At 50.3% G+C, this 14,228-nt stretch overlaps 2 protein-coding genes across 2 annotated transcripts; both read right to left on the bottom strand.

The window, feature by feature from the left end:
* Positions 1-5,926: 5,926 nt before the first annotated feature.
* PV07_09988 (uncharacterized protein) lies at positions 5,927-9,658 on the bottom strand (the record flags this gene model as incomplete). Its single annotated transcript, XM_016397285.1, has 3 exons — positions 5,927-9,333; positions 9,387-9,434; positions 9,487-9,658. 3 exons carry the CDS (start codon positions 9,656-9,658, stop codon positions 5,927-5,929), a joined length of 3,627 nt encoding a protein of 1,208 aa, XP_016244476.1.
* A 425-nt stretch (positions 9,659-10,083) lies between these two features.
* On the bottom strand, positions 10,084-10,353 carry PV07_09987 (uncharacterized protein; the record flags this gene model as incomplete). Its single annotated transcript, XM_016397284.1, has 1 exon — positions 10,084-10,353. One exon carries the CDS (start codon positions 10,351-10,353, stop codon positions 10,084-10,086), a length of 270 nt encoding a protein of 89 aa, XP_016244475.1.
* Positions 10,354-14,228: the final 3,875 nt, after the last annotated feature.

Raw genomic sequence — 14,228 nt, 5'->3', positions numbered from 1 at the left:
AGATGGCGTCCTAGCGCCACAAGGAAAGAATACGTCCAGAAAAGCCTACTCTGTCCTCTCCCGACGAAGAGGTGGCGCGCCGTCAGAACCCGGGCAGGCTCTGACTGCCTCCGATCTTACAACCGTCCAAATTTTTATTTAGTTCTACATTGGCAACAAGCAAGCTTCGGCGTGATAAGAAGTAAAAGAGGCCTACCGTCGACTGCGCCATCATCACAACGGAACAGTTCGTCGGCGGCTTTACTCACCTTACACGAACGAACATTGACGAGGAAGAATGGAGTGAAAGGATACAATGGAAGATCAAGGTCACTTTCCGAGCCAGGTTCTACAAGACCGAGGGCTGATAACATGTCTCACTGGGTTCGACAGATCTTGCTGACCCGTGAGAGGATTGCTACTGTTGCCAGGCAGCCTCGAGAAATCGACGGTCAAAACCCAGTAGATGACTACTGTACAGTTACATGTTGGTAAGAGATCGCAGTTCCCGCAGCATACCTTTCATCCAGTTCCATCGTCCGTGTCGGTTTTCCCTCGGCCTAAAAAAGACGCCCCTTTCAACTTTATCGGACTCATCAGTGCACCGTTTGTAGCATTTGACATCTTCCTCCTCCCACGCCTGGGGCGTCCTTTTGCCTCCATATCCTCCTTCAACTCCTGCTCAGCCGCAGCCGTCTGCCAGTCCCAGAGTCCAATCCCATCGAACAACGTCACATCTTCGTCCTTCCCAATGACGAGGACGCGTGGAAAGAGTGCCACCGTGGCCGGCTTAGCTTGAGAATCCTCCGGCGGTTCGCCATTGCTCAACGCGCTCAACACTTCCCAGCCCGGCTCGTCAATGTCGTCGACAGTTGCCTCAAATTTGACGCTGCTATTCTGTGTCTGTCGCCAAAGCTCCACCGCCTCTTTGAACAAGCCTAGCAACTCTCGGCGAAACGCATCCAGTGTATTATCGTTAATCCAAAAACCAAGGCTTTTGGCCACCGCACCGGTTGCTTCCTTGACAAGGCATTCCTCTGCGTCCCGCTGTTCTTTCTTTGTCCACGGTGATAGTAGGAGCGCGCGACACATCAACTCTTTTCGGCTGTCTTCCTCCGCCAGTCGTATGAGAAGCTCTTTAAAATCATCACTTGCAGTGGGCCTGTAAAAATAGAAAGGAGTAAAGATGCGGGTGGACAGCATTGAGGCGATGGTTGCAAGGGCAGCGGCTACGCGGGCCTTTTTTGCCGGTTCGGTGTTGCGAGTCGGAAGGGGGATAGTACCTTTGAGCCCGAGCTGGTCGATAAAGAGGTCCCATTGGGACGAGTCCTGTACAGGTTGAATCCGAGTTAGACGAATGCTCTTTGCGTGACCGAGGAGGTGGTAAGGAGTCAACTCACGAATAGGTCAGAAGATATATTCGACAGAAAAAATTTCGTGGCAAACTCTTTGAACTTCTCCCAAAGACCCTGCATGTTGTCGGAACTGATATTTGGGAATGTTATCCTTTTGGTCAAGGCACCAAGTAGACGCATAGCCATATGAGCTTACAACTCTTTGGTATCGACATCTTGAAGTTCTGCCACACAACTTTCATACTTGCTTATCTTTTCATCTTTCTCTTTCATCTTAGCTGTTAGCTCGTCCTCCCCCGTTTTAGCCTCCAGTAGCTTTGCGTTCAATGCCGCCTTTTCGTCCTCTAGAGCCTTTTTTTCAGCAGCCCATTTGACTAAACGTCCTTCGTATGTGTCAACGACCGCCTCATATCGCCGCTTCACGTTCCCCAGCTGTGCCGTCATACATTCCTGGATCGCGTCAACAAGTCCGTGGATTGGTTTGGAGACGCCAGAGAAATCGTCTAGCGTTAGGAGGTTCATTTCCTTGAAGTCAGTGGCCAGTGACGACGTTGCTCCCGGGTCATCTGATGCCTTTGCAGCATCCATGGTGGTAGGTTGATGGAGGTGCTCGGAGGAAGAGGAGCAAAGGGCAAGGGCATAGGCGCAGGTGCAGGCGCAGGAAGGATTTTAGATATACGCGTACAGGCCATCTTCAATAGGATTGATCAGAACCTCATGAGACACGTGAATGAAGAATGTCCCAAAACTTTGAGAACATCGTCCCATGCAGTTCGCCGTAGTGGGAAGTGAGGCTGCTTAGCTTGCGCAAAGGCTGTGCTGATATCCTGCGGAAGAGGGACACGTCGCGCATTAGACCCCACCTGTTCGTCCACACCCCGGTCGCCATTCCATCCACTCCAATGATCGGGTCAGCTTCATCCTGTTGTCAGGTGTCGGCTGGGTTGTGAAATGTTCGAGAGAGAAAAAAATATGCTTCATCCGCTCTCATTAGCCTCTGCTCCAATCCAAACGGTGCAGCAGAGTGGGGATTCGAGCGCTGTCCGCAGATGGCGCCCAATTTGTCCGCGTCACAGCATGCGCAAATCCGGGCTGGGGGATGATTGACAGCGGAGGCTTTGACAATGACCAGATGGCGAGCCAATAGCCGCAGCACAGCTGTAGTCAAGGCGATAAGGTGAAATCTCCACAGACTGAAGAGAATGGCTGCCGGTTCAGCGAAAGTAGTGTTAAATGCTGCCAAGGCGCTAGGAGGTCTCCCCGCAGTATACACCTCCCCACGGTGTGCACACGTTCGAGGCGCGTGCTACCCCTGCAACCCACTGACTAAATTGATCAATTGTGCAACCGACTGTGGTCTAAATTGCATGAAACTTGATGCATGAGAAAGGACCACTAGCTATGGGTATTGGCGCCCTCCCAAAGGCCAACCTTATACACTCCTTCCCGAAAGCGGTTGATATTTCTCCCACAGGAAGTGGAGGGGACACATTTGTCACGCTAGCCGGATATGCAATATCCGAATTATGAAGGTGAGTTTTGCTCTCTTTATGCTCTGCGGAACCTTCACTACTTTGCTTATTCCAGAGACAAAGCGTCAAATATTGGAGCAACTGGCAGAAAAGTACCACGGAGATAATGAGAGTATAAATATCTCACATACCGAGGAAGAGATCATCACGAAGAATAAATGAGGACAGCGAGGAAAGATGGCAGCTCTACAACTGCAGTGCTTGGATAAAGCGGGCCCATGCCCTATTCCCTTAACGAACGATCGGACAAGTTACTGAAGTTTTCCGCTAGGTTTTGTGGCTATGACTGCTGATGTCTTGGAACAACTTTTGATATTGAGTGGTAAAATCTACATGGATGCAAAAAGACAAACTAACGAAGTCGAACTGAAATAGAAATCATTTCCAAACAAATCAGCCTAACCAGCTGCAAACAAATATAATTCCTGAACTGCTGCCGCTCTGGGAATCTTGTTGAAAGAAGGGCTCGCAGAAGGACACAGAGGGCTATTGAGAGGAATATATGTCCCAAATCCGAACAGAGTGGGATCCGACTTTGACCAGGACAGGGCGCCATAATCGGCGAATTCAAGATTTTGAAAGGTCACCTGGCTGGCATCAGTGTGGGGATGTCCAAGATCTTCCAGTATGAGCCACCTTGGATGAGCATGATGCTCCGTGAACTGGGAATTTCGCTCTAGCCTCGTCGTTGGCGATCTGTTCTCCGCAGCTCGGTGACTGACTGCTAAATCTCCATATGATATCGAATTGCTTGGTAGGTGCCACGGTTGCAGAATGAAGTCCTGGTCCATTGACGGGGGTGTATGACATTTTAACTTAAACTTGATGGCTGAAGGCGACATGTCGGAGGGTATGGCACACCTATAAAGAAAGATCTGTTTATCCGTCCAATTTAATCGCCTCCTCGGACCAAAGGATAAGAGAAGAATACTTCTCTAGTAACAACAGTCCGGTTCGGATATTCAATGGCTTCTGGGGGGGAAAGATCTATTCGTATATCGTCGATTGGCACCAATGCGGTCGGTAGTTTGGGGACCAGATGTCCTATTTTCTCAAACACATCTTCTTTCGGTTCTCCACCTCCGCTGCCGTCGCTTATAAAGCTGTCATACTCTTTATTCTTCCTGCGATTGGCGCTTAAGAGTTGATCAAGTTCCGCACAGCGGCTATCCTATCACCATATCAGCACGATGAGTAGAGCGAAGAGGAGACCAGGTAATTACCGTCGCTCCCAGATCTAGTCCTTCTAGCATTTGGATAAGGTCGGGACTAGCCATGTCATCTTCGTCTGTCCACTGGTACGTAACTCTGACGCCTTCAGCCATAAACTTCATCACCGGCCCATGTAATGCACATTTCTTCAGATTGTCCATGCCGAGGCCAGAAAGTCGACGACCTGCGAGAAAATTGGCTGCAATCAGAAAGGTAGTGTCCAAGAGATACTCTCGCATTATTCTCTACAGGGGTTCTTTATCCTTGTCTGTTCGGGCAAAATACATTGGATGGAAGTTGTTGATCTTCACGACTTTATGGCCGCTCTGCAGGACAGATAAATGGAGATCCCCACTTAATTCCACAGAACCAACGGCAAACCTGTTTTCAACATGGCTGCTATACTCCTGTACTCCCGTGGAAGCCAGAGAAGATTACATTCACCTCGTGGAATCCACTCATTGTTGATCACTACAGCTTTATTAGTTAAATGTTCAATAGCGGTAGGAAGGCTTTGATTATCGATGGACAAGGCTCCTCGATTGGCAAGTAGATTGCTATTGTCAGTTGTAAATTTGATGGTCGTGACAGCCGATACATCCTCGAATTTCTGGGCTTCTTGACCCGTGCTCGGGTTCCAGAGCCTGACCGTCCTGTCGTGTGCTCTGACGCCGTCTGATCACCAATCGGTGCGAGCGCTGTACTATTCTTGAGATAGCACTGGCCATTGCTCTTCTTCCGACTGCCGCCGACACACGGTCCATTTGCCAACGCAAACAACGAGCTGTAAGTCGTGCAGACGCGTGGCCTCCATGCATTCGTCCAAGGGACGCCTCGTACAGAGACGCAAGAACCAATTCTTGACAAGCTGGGCATTGCTGGAAGCCCATGCTCGTTCCAAGTATCTTAACTCTTTCACGTCACACTCATTCCATAAATCGTACTCGCATACTTCGCTCTCTTTATCCTCCTCTTTCTATTCAGAGTAATGGCATTTGGGGATCTTTGCGCACATCGCACGCCGGACTTGAACACGTGCAGCAACTCCTTGACTTCTTCGAACTCATACGACCGAATGGAAATCGCCATCACTGCCTGGTTCACCCACTACTACAAATAACTCTTTGGGATCTACAAAGACTTGGAGGAACGTCTACGACTTTCCCGCAGGACATGGTCAAGGGGTTGCTTCGGTATCTGCTCCAGGCCCTAGATTTTCTCCACAGAGAAGCCAATATCACACACTGCGGTACCTTAACTAGACATAGCGCAGCAATTACTTAGCTATGTCTTAGACATCAAGCTGAGTAACCTCATGTTGGCCATCCAGGATAAGAGCATACTTACGGACTTTGAAGAGGCTGAGCGTAAACATCCATGTCCGCGTAAAATTGTGAACGACGAACGATCTTTTCGGCGCCCAAAACACCACAGATGGGGTTCCCCTATCCTGTGTGACTTTGGCGAGGCTCGGATCGGAGGTTCTTATCCATATGAAGAGATACAGCCAGAGATCTACAAAGCGCCTGAGATCATTATGCAAACGGGCTGGTCACATAGTGTTGATATATGGAACACGGCATGTATGGTGATTCAGACCCATATCCACTCTCCCTTGTGACGTTATTTAGCTGATCATGGAGAATCTCATTCCATAGAGCTGGGGTATGATGGAGAATAAGCATCTCTTTGACGCCCGAGGAAATTTAAAATGACTGAAATTCCTCAACAAAGCCAAGACATAGCTTTTCCACCAAACAACTTGTAAGATGTATTCCACACCATTCCCTACTTCCTTGTATCCCGTCACTTGCGCCTGGGTGACGATCACCACAATCTTTCTGCGTGCTAACTTCTGCAGTTAGGCTTGTGGTTCTTCCAATCTGTCCGTTGACATTCCTTCGAGCAGTATTTCGCGTTGTGGCATCGCACACACGTCAACAAGCCCACTCCAGGCCTGGATTCAGTTTTTCCACAGACTCTGCATCTGCTACCGTTGTGAGGGAAGGTATTGGCTTTGTTGATCTTGCTGAAATCGAAAAGTTTCTCACTAAAGGGAGCTGGGAAGCACGGAGACAACGCTGCCCGAACAAAGTATTTCGACACTGAACCCCAATGCGGCACGCCCGTGAGGAACGCTTTCGGCAGCTGGCCGCTTCCACAGGAGCACAGGAGCGGCTGGCCGTTCTCCAAGGACAAGGGAATGCGCGATTCTGTCAGATACTCACAGTCAGGACGATGCTCCCATGTCCGGCATCGTTCGACCATCGCCGGCAGCACCTGTCTCCACAGCTTCAATTCCACGGCGTCCGCCTTGATACTGCATAACCGCATAGTCGAAAGCGCTCCTAAGAATGAACTGAGTCTCGGCATCAGGCTGTTGGTCAGTGGTAATATTGCCGAGTCCAGAACGACCGTTTGGTTGGCAATGTCCAGTTTGAGGCTAGCGACGAAAATCAGAATGTGTATCCCTCCACCGGTAGGGTCGTTAAGGCCAAACAGTTGGGCTTGTTCACCCTGCAAGCCGGAAAAGTGCATAAGAAGTGAAAATAGGGAGTCTTTAAATCGAACTCGCACGTCTTTGTCCCGATCTGCGAGCATCGGAGTGTCTCTCAACTCGCGCTCTGTGCTGCTGAACATACAAGAGGAATGCGTCACGAGCCATTGGATTCCCTTTTTCCTTGACGTATTGATGGTGGGCAGGCATTCCAAATTCGTGTAAGGCGTATTCCATACCACGGGTGGCCCGGGTGTTGGGTAAATGGGATGGATGAATGACGGGAAGCATTTCCAGTCCGCTCCGCTGGCCAGTGGTGCTTCTACTTCGACGTATGAAGATTTTCTTGCAATCCTAATTTTGCTCCTCGAATCAAGGACGGGAGAGGGAAATTCGAGAATGATCGGCGAGGCCATCAGCCCTGTCGCGATGACGGTGCATGGAGATACCTGAACACACTCAACCTTACTTCCACTTTTCATCGCCGCCTTGACGTCCTCCGAAAGGAGTTCAAGACGCCCCGTTAGAGCTGCGATCCTCGGAGCATTAGAGTTGACATTTGCAGTGATCACGGTGCGCGCAACCTGGCCCTGGGGAGGCGAGTCTCCTGAATCACCGTTCGGGAGGGCGCAAAGGGAAGCAGACTCTGGCTGGTTTGGTGGATCTTGGGTCATGAAGACGTTTTCTTCATCTCCTAAGTTGGTTTTGTAAATATTCATTTCAACACCAAGAAGCTTTGTGAACGTCCTTGAACTTTGTGGCGTACTCTGGATTCCAAAGGCTATTGATGCAGTTCGGGGTTCGATCAATAACATCCATGTCGGAGCCCGGAACGAGACGAAGAGGGCAGAACTGCCGTTCCATTTCAGGCCGTCGTCCACAATATGGAGGCTGAAGGCGTCACTGTGCCTCTCACCAGTCGTGGAGATGTCTCCAAAAGAAAGCTGGACGGCAGAGAAGATATTTTGCCACCGTCGAGACCTCGACGCCGGGGAGGACTGAATGACACAGTGAACGATTGGCGTGCCAATTTCGGCGGGCTTGAGACTTGTTATCGCTCTGAGTCTTTCCCTGGGTACCTTTAATGTGACGCAAATGACCGGTGGAATGCCGTTCCAGCTCTCCAATCCTTTTGTGACGGCGGTGGAGGGTTGTTTGACCGGGCCCGAGAAAGTGCCCACGGAATACACTTTGAAAATGTGGAGGTACAGATACAGCTCCTGGATATAATTCATTCCCATTAAGAGACTAGAGTCAGTCTCGATAAGCCTCAAGAGATGGTCCATGACTTTGTCCCAGTCCGCGGCGACCCTACTGCGCACAAACCGTAGAAACAGAGCATAACTTCCGCGGTGATAGCGCGGGAGCGAACTATTCGATATGGTGTGCACGTTGATGTCCGAGAACAGCCGCTGCATGTTCTCGTGCTGAAACATGTGGAGATACACATCATGGAGGATCCTGGCGCACCCACTCTCATCGACTCGAAGGAGACGGCCTTTCCCTGCGGGTGATGCTGATGCTGATGTCTGTTCGGGAATGATCTGCTTCCATGTTAGTCTGACATGCATCTGTCCGCGTCTGATATCGTCACCGGCCCCGATAAAGCTCGAGTCCATCATCAGGTCGCCCATCGCCGAAGAAGCCGAAGCATTAGTCCAGTACTCGACTGGGAAGAGGCCTAACAACGTCGAGATGGTTGGGAAGTGGCCCTTGAGAAGGTTGTCAATGTACGCCGTATGTGTTTTCTCTTGCTTTACTAGCGATTCGGTGTATAGGCTGGCTGAGCGTCCCTCATCCAATAACGGCGTGGCGGCCACAAGGAGGTTCAAAGCGCCTACGTGGTCAATGAGGTTCGACGTGTCAATCACGCCGAATGTGAGCGGTGCTCGAGTAGAGTCCGTGTATTCCTCGCCATCTAGGACTAGCGGCTCCGCGTGATAGGGATCGCGGTACACGCCCGCGGCCCTCTCGCTTCGGGTGATTTTCTTTTGCTGCAGCGCGTATAGAAAGGAGATGGCGTCGCCTGCGAAAAAGCGTATTGTAAGACAAGAGACAGGGTACTGTCTGAGCGACCTTGCCCAGGATCGAAACTGAAGCTGTGCTGCCTCGACAACCCTGAAGCAGGAAGAATCATGCGTCATTGCCTCGGAATGAAACGGTGACTGTTCGGTGAGTGGGGTATAGGCCGTCGCAAGGTGAAAACCCAGTAATGGGTCGGTGCCGTAGTGGAGCGTGGACCTGTCCGTCACAAACATCGGGTTGGGAGTGTCAGTTCTGCGCGAGTCGTTTCCCTCCCTGTCGGTGCTGCCGTGGTCCCAATAGTGTTGATGAAGCTTGGGGGCATCATGAATGGCACCGGTGCTGGCGGGAGCTGCAGATCGAAGGCCCGATATGACAGAACTGGTGCCACCGAGGTGATAAGCTCGGCTTTCCATGGCCCTCTGCATTGCTGCTTTTGAGCGTTCGAGAAAACGTTCTCGGTCGTCTCGATTCAAACGTGTGAAGCGGTAAGTGTCCCAGATATTCCTCACCTTCGTTAGGGTCCCCTCGTCGCAAAATCTGAATTTTCGGCCATATTGCCCGCCATGCCAGCTCTGCATTGAAGCCGCCAGTTCGTGTAGTTTTGTCGCTTGGGTCCCTAGCAACTCTAAGGCATTGCTGTCTAGACAGAGGTGATAGTATATGTTCCATATGGAAGCGTCATTGGACCCGTCGACGTCGTCTAAAAGAAGAGTAAGCAACAAGATGTTGCGCGCTGAATTTGACCTCGTTAGCAAACCACGCCAGTGAGGAAGAAGCGAGGCACACCGATGACGGCGGGCTCAATGTCACAGCACGTCACGTCCAGTTTCCGGCCTGGCAGTACATCAGTGGACGGCGAGGAACCCGCAGGATGGACTCTGCGCACCAGAGCGCTGGTCGGAATAGACCGTAAACAAGACGTTACGCACGTCGCCACACCCTAAAAGCAGAATATTGGCAGGCTGCTTGTATGGAAGACCTCGAGTCAAGTGGACGGCAGGTGTGTTCCCAATCGGATAAAAATATGTCACAATGTCAACAACCACTGGAGTTGACATGATGCGGTACGCCAGAGGGACATTCGGGCAGCCCGACTATGGAAGAGAAAAAGTATACAGTACTGGATGGGGGCCGACGTTTGAGAAAAGGAGGATGCATGCTTCTAAACGTTGGTCATGTTGAAGTAGGCCCTGGCTAAGCCTCACTTAGCCTACCAATCAGCGCCGCAATCAAATACTGCGCCCGTTCCAGTCTTGTCCGGTGTGATTTACCGCACCCAAATCTGCAGGATCTAAATATTATAAGCTGCAGAGACCATCAAAAGCTATTCACTACTCACTTTAGTAGTGCTTCTGAGGCGGTTCGTTATCGCACCACTCTCCCGTCACAGCGCCTAACGCTGAAGGTTCCCTTGGTATACTACGCCTCAAGAAGTCCGTCCAATATCCACCCATTCATGACATTACGACACACTCTAATTTTCCTATCCAGCCTGATGAGTAGAATCCTCATCAGGCAAATTATGCACATAGTCGAAGTAGTCCACGAACTTGGTTGGTAGGCCCGCACAGAATTCGCTGGCACTGGTCGCCTGCTTTTTCTCCAAAACCAGCAGGTATTGGGCATCCCACTTCGCTTTGAGACCTTGCCAAGGAAGTCTCCCACGCATGAAATACACCTGCATGTACCCTAGTGCCTCCAAGTCGTCGCACCGGGATTGTGCTGCGAGGACAGTCAGCCGACCTTCTTGCATGCTTGAACACAGTTGACGCGTCACCTACCGGCGCCCAAATGTCCGTTGATGCTCGCATATCTGCATGTGCCTAACAATTGACAAGGGCGTGCTCGCATATCAACACGAGGAGGAGTACTGCTCTAGCCCCACCGGTCGGGATGGCGGTAGATCGCAAGGCCTAAGTAGGTCATGCTCCTCACGGAGCTGGATGGAAGAAAGAACGGACTGCATCTCACTTCTGCGGCAAAGCGTTTCAGAGCTTCGCCAAACGCATACAATGGACCGTAGGACAATCAGTCAAGGGAGAATACGCCACAAGACCAACCACCACGTCAACCTGAGCCGCAAGGCAACAGGCGGACCAATGACTACGGATCGTCGGCCGGCCCGGGACCGATCAACCCAGCATGGAAGAAGCTCGCTGATCGCGCGCTCGAAATCGGCGTCGATTTCATCTGTACCGTATTGGAAAGCAAGCTCGGCGGGTTCGGAATCAGTGGCCCCAGCTCCAGACCCGGGGACTTTTCACCAGGTGAGGAATTGCCGGTTTCATGTTGGTACTGCGAAAGGGAACGAGGCTCTTCTCAGCAAAATAGGGGCCTAGCTTTTTGAAACCGCTTTGGGGGCGACGGCGAGAATTTTTCGTTGAGAGGCTCCCTCCCCCCAAATGATCGGTGTTCATGATCGTTTCGCCGAAACACGTTGAAGAGGACGATTTCCTACGAGACAGATTGTACGACTTCTAGGGGTACTGAACTCGTTGAGCTGGGTTGGGTTGATCAAAGTCGGTATTAGACGCATGGACGTGTTTAATTATGCTAGTCTGCTCATGATCTTGAGGCCCTGTCGATGTCAGGACCAGGTCCTTGCCTTTTTCTTCTCTTTCAGTCCAGTCTCTTAGTATTGTGCTGTCTACAAAGTGGGGCCCTTTCCGGCGTTTTGTAGATGTCAGCGCCAGGATCAGGTCAAGTGATGAAAGGATTGAAAGTTGCCGGGGCAGTAAGCTTAGCTGAAAGAAACGAGGGGATACAGCCGGGCAACTGTGGCCGAGTCCTAAAGGGCGCCCCTAAGGCTGAACGAAAATAGTAATGGAAGAAGCACAGTTCGGGGTGTGTATTATATATGCCCCGAACTGTACTTTATTCCTTACCATTTTCGTTCAGGAAAGGGAGCGAGGCCGCTTTAGTCGGGCACGTGACGGAGCAATAGAGGAGGCCCGGCCGGGCACGAGAGGGCGTCGAGGGAGCCACGGTAGAGTACGGGGGAGGGCGCCAGAGCATTAAGCGAGCTACAGGGAAAGCTACCTGATGCTCGATGCTCATTCGCAGAAAGCCAGTTTGGGCTCAGGGGTCCCATTTAAGCGTTGGCTACAGCTCTGCTGAGGCAGTTACTGAGGTTGCGAGACATGAAAGGGCCGACTCTTGTGTTCCAGCCCCAAAGATAGCCGGTATTCTGCATAAAGTCCGTGGTTAGAGAACGCGGTGCCAAACCGGCTGCAGGGGAGAGAGGGTGAGCGAAGGCCGCTTTAACCTGACCATCAACTGAGCCGTTGGCTTAGCATCACTGGGCACAACTGAGCACAACCTGAGCACTCCCTGAGCAGCATACAGAGGGCCCAATCAGGTCCCCCCAAACAATCGGCTACACCCGCCACCCGATCGCCGACTAGGCATCTCGGCATCTATTTTCAGAGAGGTGTCAGGAAACCCGGCAGATGAATTCCCTTGGCCTTACGCTGCTACCTAAACTTCCTTGTCACTGTTAGGATCGAACGACACGTTCTTCGTTCGCGACTCATATGGCTATTCACCGCTAAATCTGTTCTGGGTAGCAGCGCATGCCTTCGAGGAAAGATGACGCGATGGCACTCGCCCGACTGTGACAAGCCTGATATCATTGTTGATTGTGGCAGACCCTACTGCCGGGGATGCCATCGAGGGCCTCCAGCGGAGGCACTTGTCCCCCACCAAACAAACACGACTTCAATCCCCTCCATCCCGTCGAACGAGCCACTGGAGGAGCTGCGCCTGAAATGGTCACCTTCCGTGGAGTGTTCGACCTACGACGGTGCCGCGAGTGGGAGTAATATTCCCTCTTCTGGGCCTGTCCCATCTCGGCCTGCCGAGTCCCAGGGGAATGGATTGGCTACTATCTATTGCCAAACCCTCCAAAAGTCCGAATTTCGACTCCTATGTCTACATCCATCTCCAGACGGGGATGCTCCCATTCACATCAGTCTCGACACATATCCAGATGATGACTGCCCTGAGTACGAAGCAGCTTCGTATACCTGGGGAGGGGAAGCGGATAACACCACTCCGTGTACGCCCATATATATCGGGTCTTTCTGGGATGTCCTTCTCCACACCAAGAACTGTGCCTCTCTACTACGGTACGCGCCCCGGTCAAATACCCCACGGATGCTATGGGTCGATGCGCTGTGTATAAATCAGCTCAACAGCGCCAAAAAGGCGAGCCAGATTCCCAAGATGTCGACCATCTATAGTGGATGCACCCAAGTTGTCGCGTATCTCGGCGAAGAACTGGTCCAAGGACCGTCCGGGAACTTTCCAAGCCGCCAAGGCTTCGAAAATTTGGCTAGGGACGAGGCGATCGAAGCATTTCTCAAGTGCCGATACTTCACTCGCGTCTGGATAATCCAAGGACTCGTGCTTCCACGCCAAATCGTGTTCCCCTTCCGGGGAGTTGAGTACTGGGTGGATAGGGCCACAGCACAACGGCTCGAGTGGCGTCACGGCCATCGGCCAGTAGGATGGCTTCAAAATTACCTAGCACAGCAGTCTTCCCACGCCGATAGGTTCTTGGGGGTCATGGAAATGACTTGGTCTGCCAAGTCTTCTGATATCCGAGACAAACTCTTTGGCGTTATGGCGCTTCTCAATAGAGATGATGCCGAGCTCTTGCCGCCCGACTATGCACTTTCTGCCCGGCAAATATTTGTTGGCCTCACCGCGCATTGTATTCTCAACCTGGGAGCTGCAAAAGATATCTTGATCAACGCTGTCGGTAACCTTAATTAGTGTCGACGAGCCCTTTATCGTACGGGGCTTATCCCGTCCCTTCTTACGTTAGAGGTTCTCTAGGTTAGTACTAACAGTATAAAGTAATATATAGTACTCCTTATAGGACCTAGAGATAGGAGTTACTATAATCGTATTCTATAGCTTATATAATAGATAGTTAACTAGGAAGGTCTTCTTAACCTAGTCATCCTAGCTAAGACCGCTAGCGTCTAGTATTATACGGTCAAATTTAGCGAGGAACGTACTGAATATCTTTATCCCTTACCGTATAAAGCTAAGCTTCTAAGATGCTCACTTAGTGACTTTACAGTCTTTATACGCTACCTATAGTTATATAAAAAGGCCTTAAATTATCATCTAGTCTATTAAAGTAACTACGTCTACTTAGGCGCTAACTTATGTAAGAGCTTCTCCTCATAGTCTACTATATATATACTAAAATCGTACGATCTTAGTATCCTTATCCTTATTAATACTAAGCTTCACCTTTATCTACGTAAGCTATAGTTAAAATTCTATCTACTTTCCGCTAAACTTAGGGAGTTTAGGGAGTTTCTAATATTTCTAATCTAATAATTCGCGTATAGTTATTAGTTCCTATATATTACTATTCTCCTATAGTATTAACTTAAGAGTAGAGATACTCCTACTATTCTACTAATTCTAGAGTAGCTACTCTAGACCTTCTATTTACTAGTTCTATATCTAAACTATCTAATATAACTACGCTATCTACTCTAGGGGTAGAGTTAGACTTAATATAGATAATAAATCTATTTCTATTATTAATATATACGGAGGAGGTATAAGAAATAGAAGATTTATCCTAATATAAGAGTTTAGAAAGAG

Source organism: Cladophialophora immunda (assembly GCF_000835495.1).
Source record: "Cladophialophora immunda strain CBS 83496 unplaced genomic scaffold supercont1.6, whole genome shotgun sequence".
Taxonomy (NCBI): Eukaryota; Fungi; Ascomycota; class Eurotiomycetes; order Chaetothyriales; family Herpotrichiellaceae; genus Cladophialophora; species Cladophialophora immunda.
Note: the sequence above shows the minus strand (reverse complement) of the source record. Positions and strands in the feature narration are given on the sequence as shown.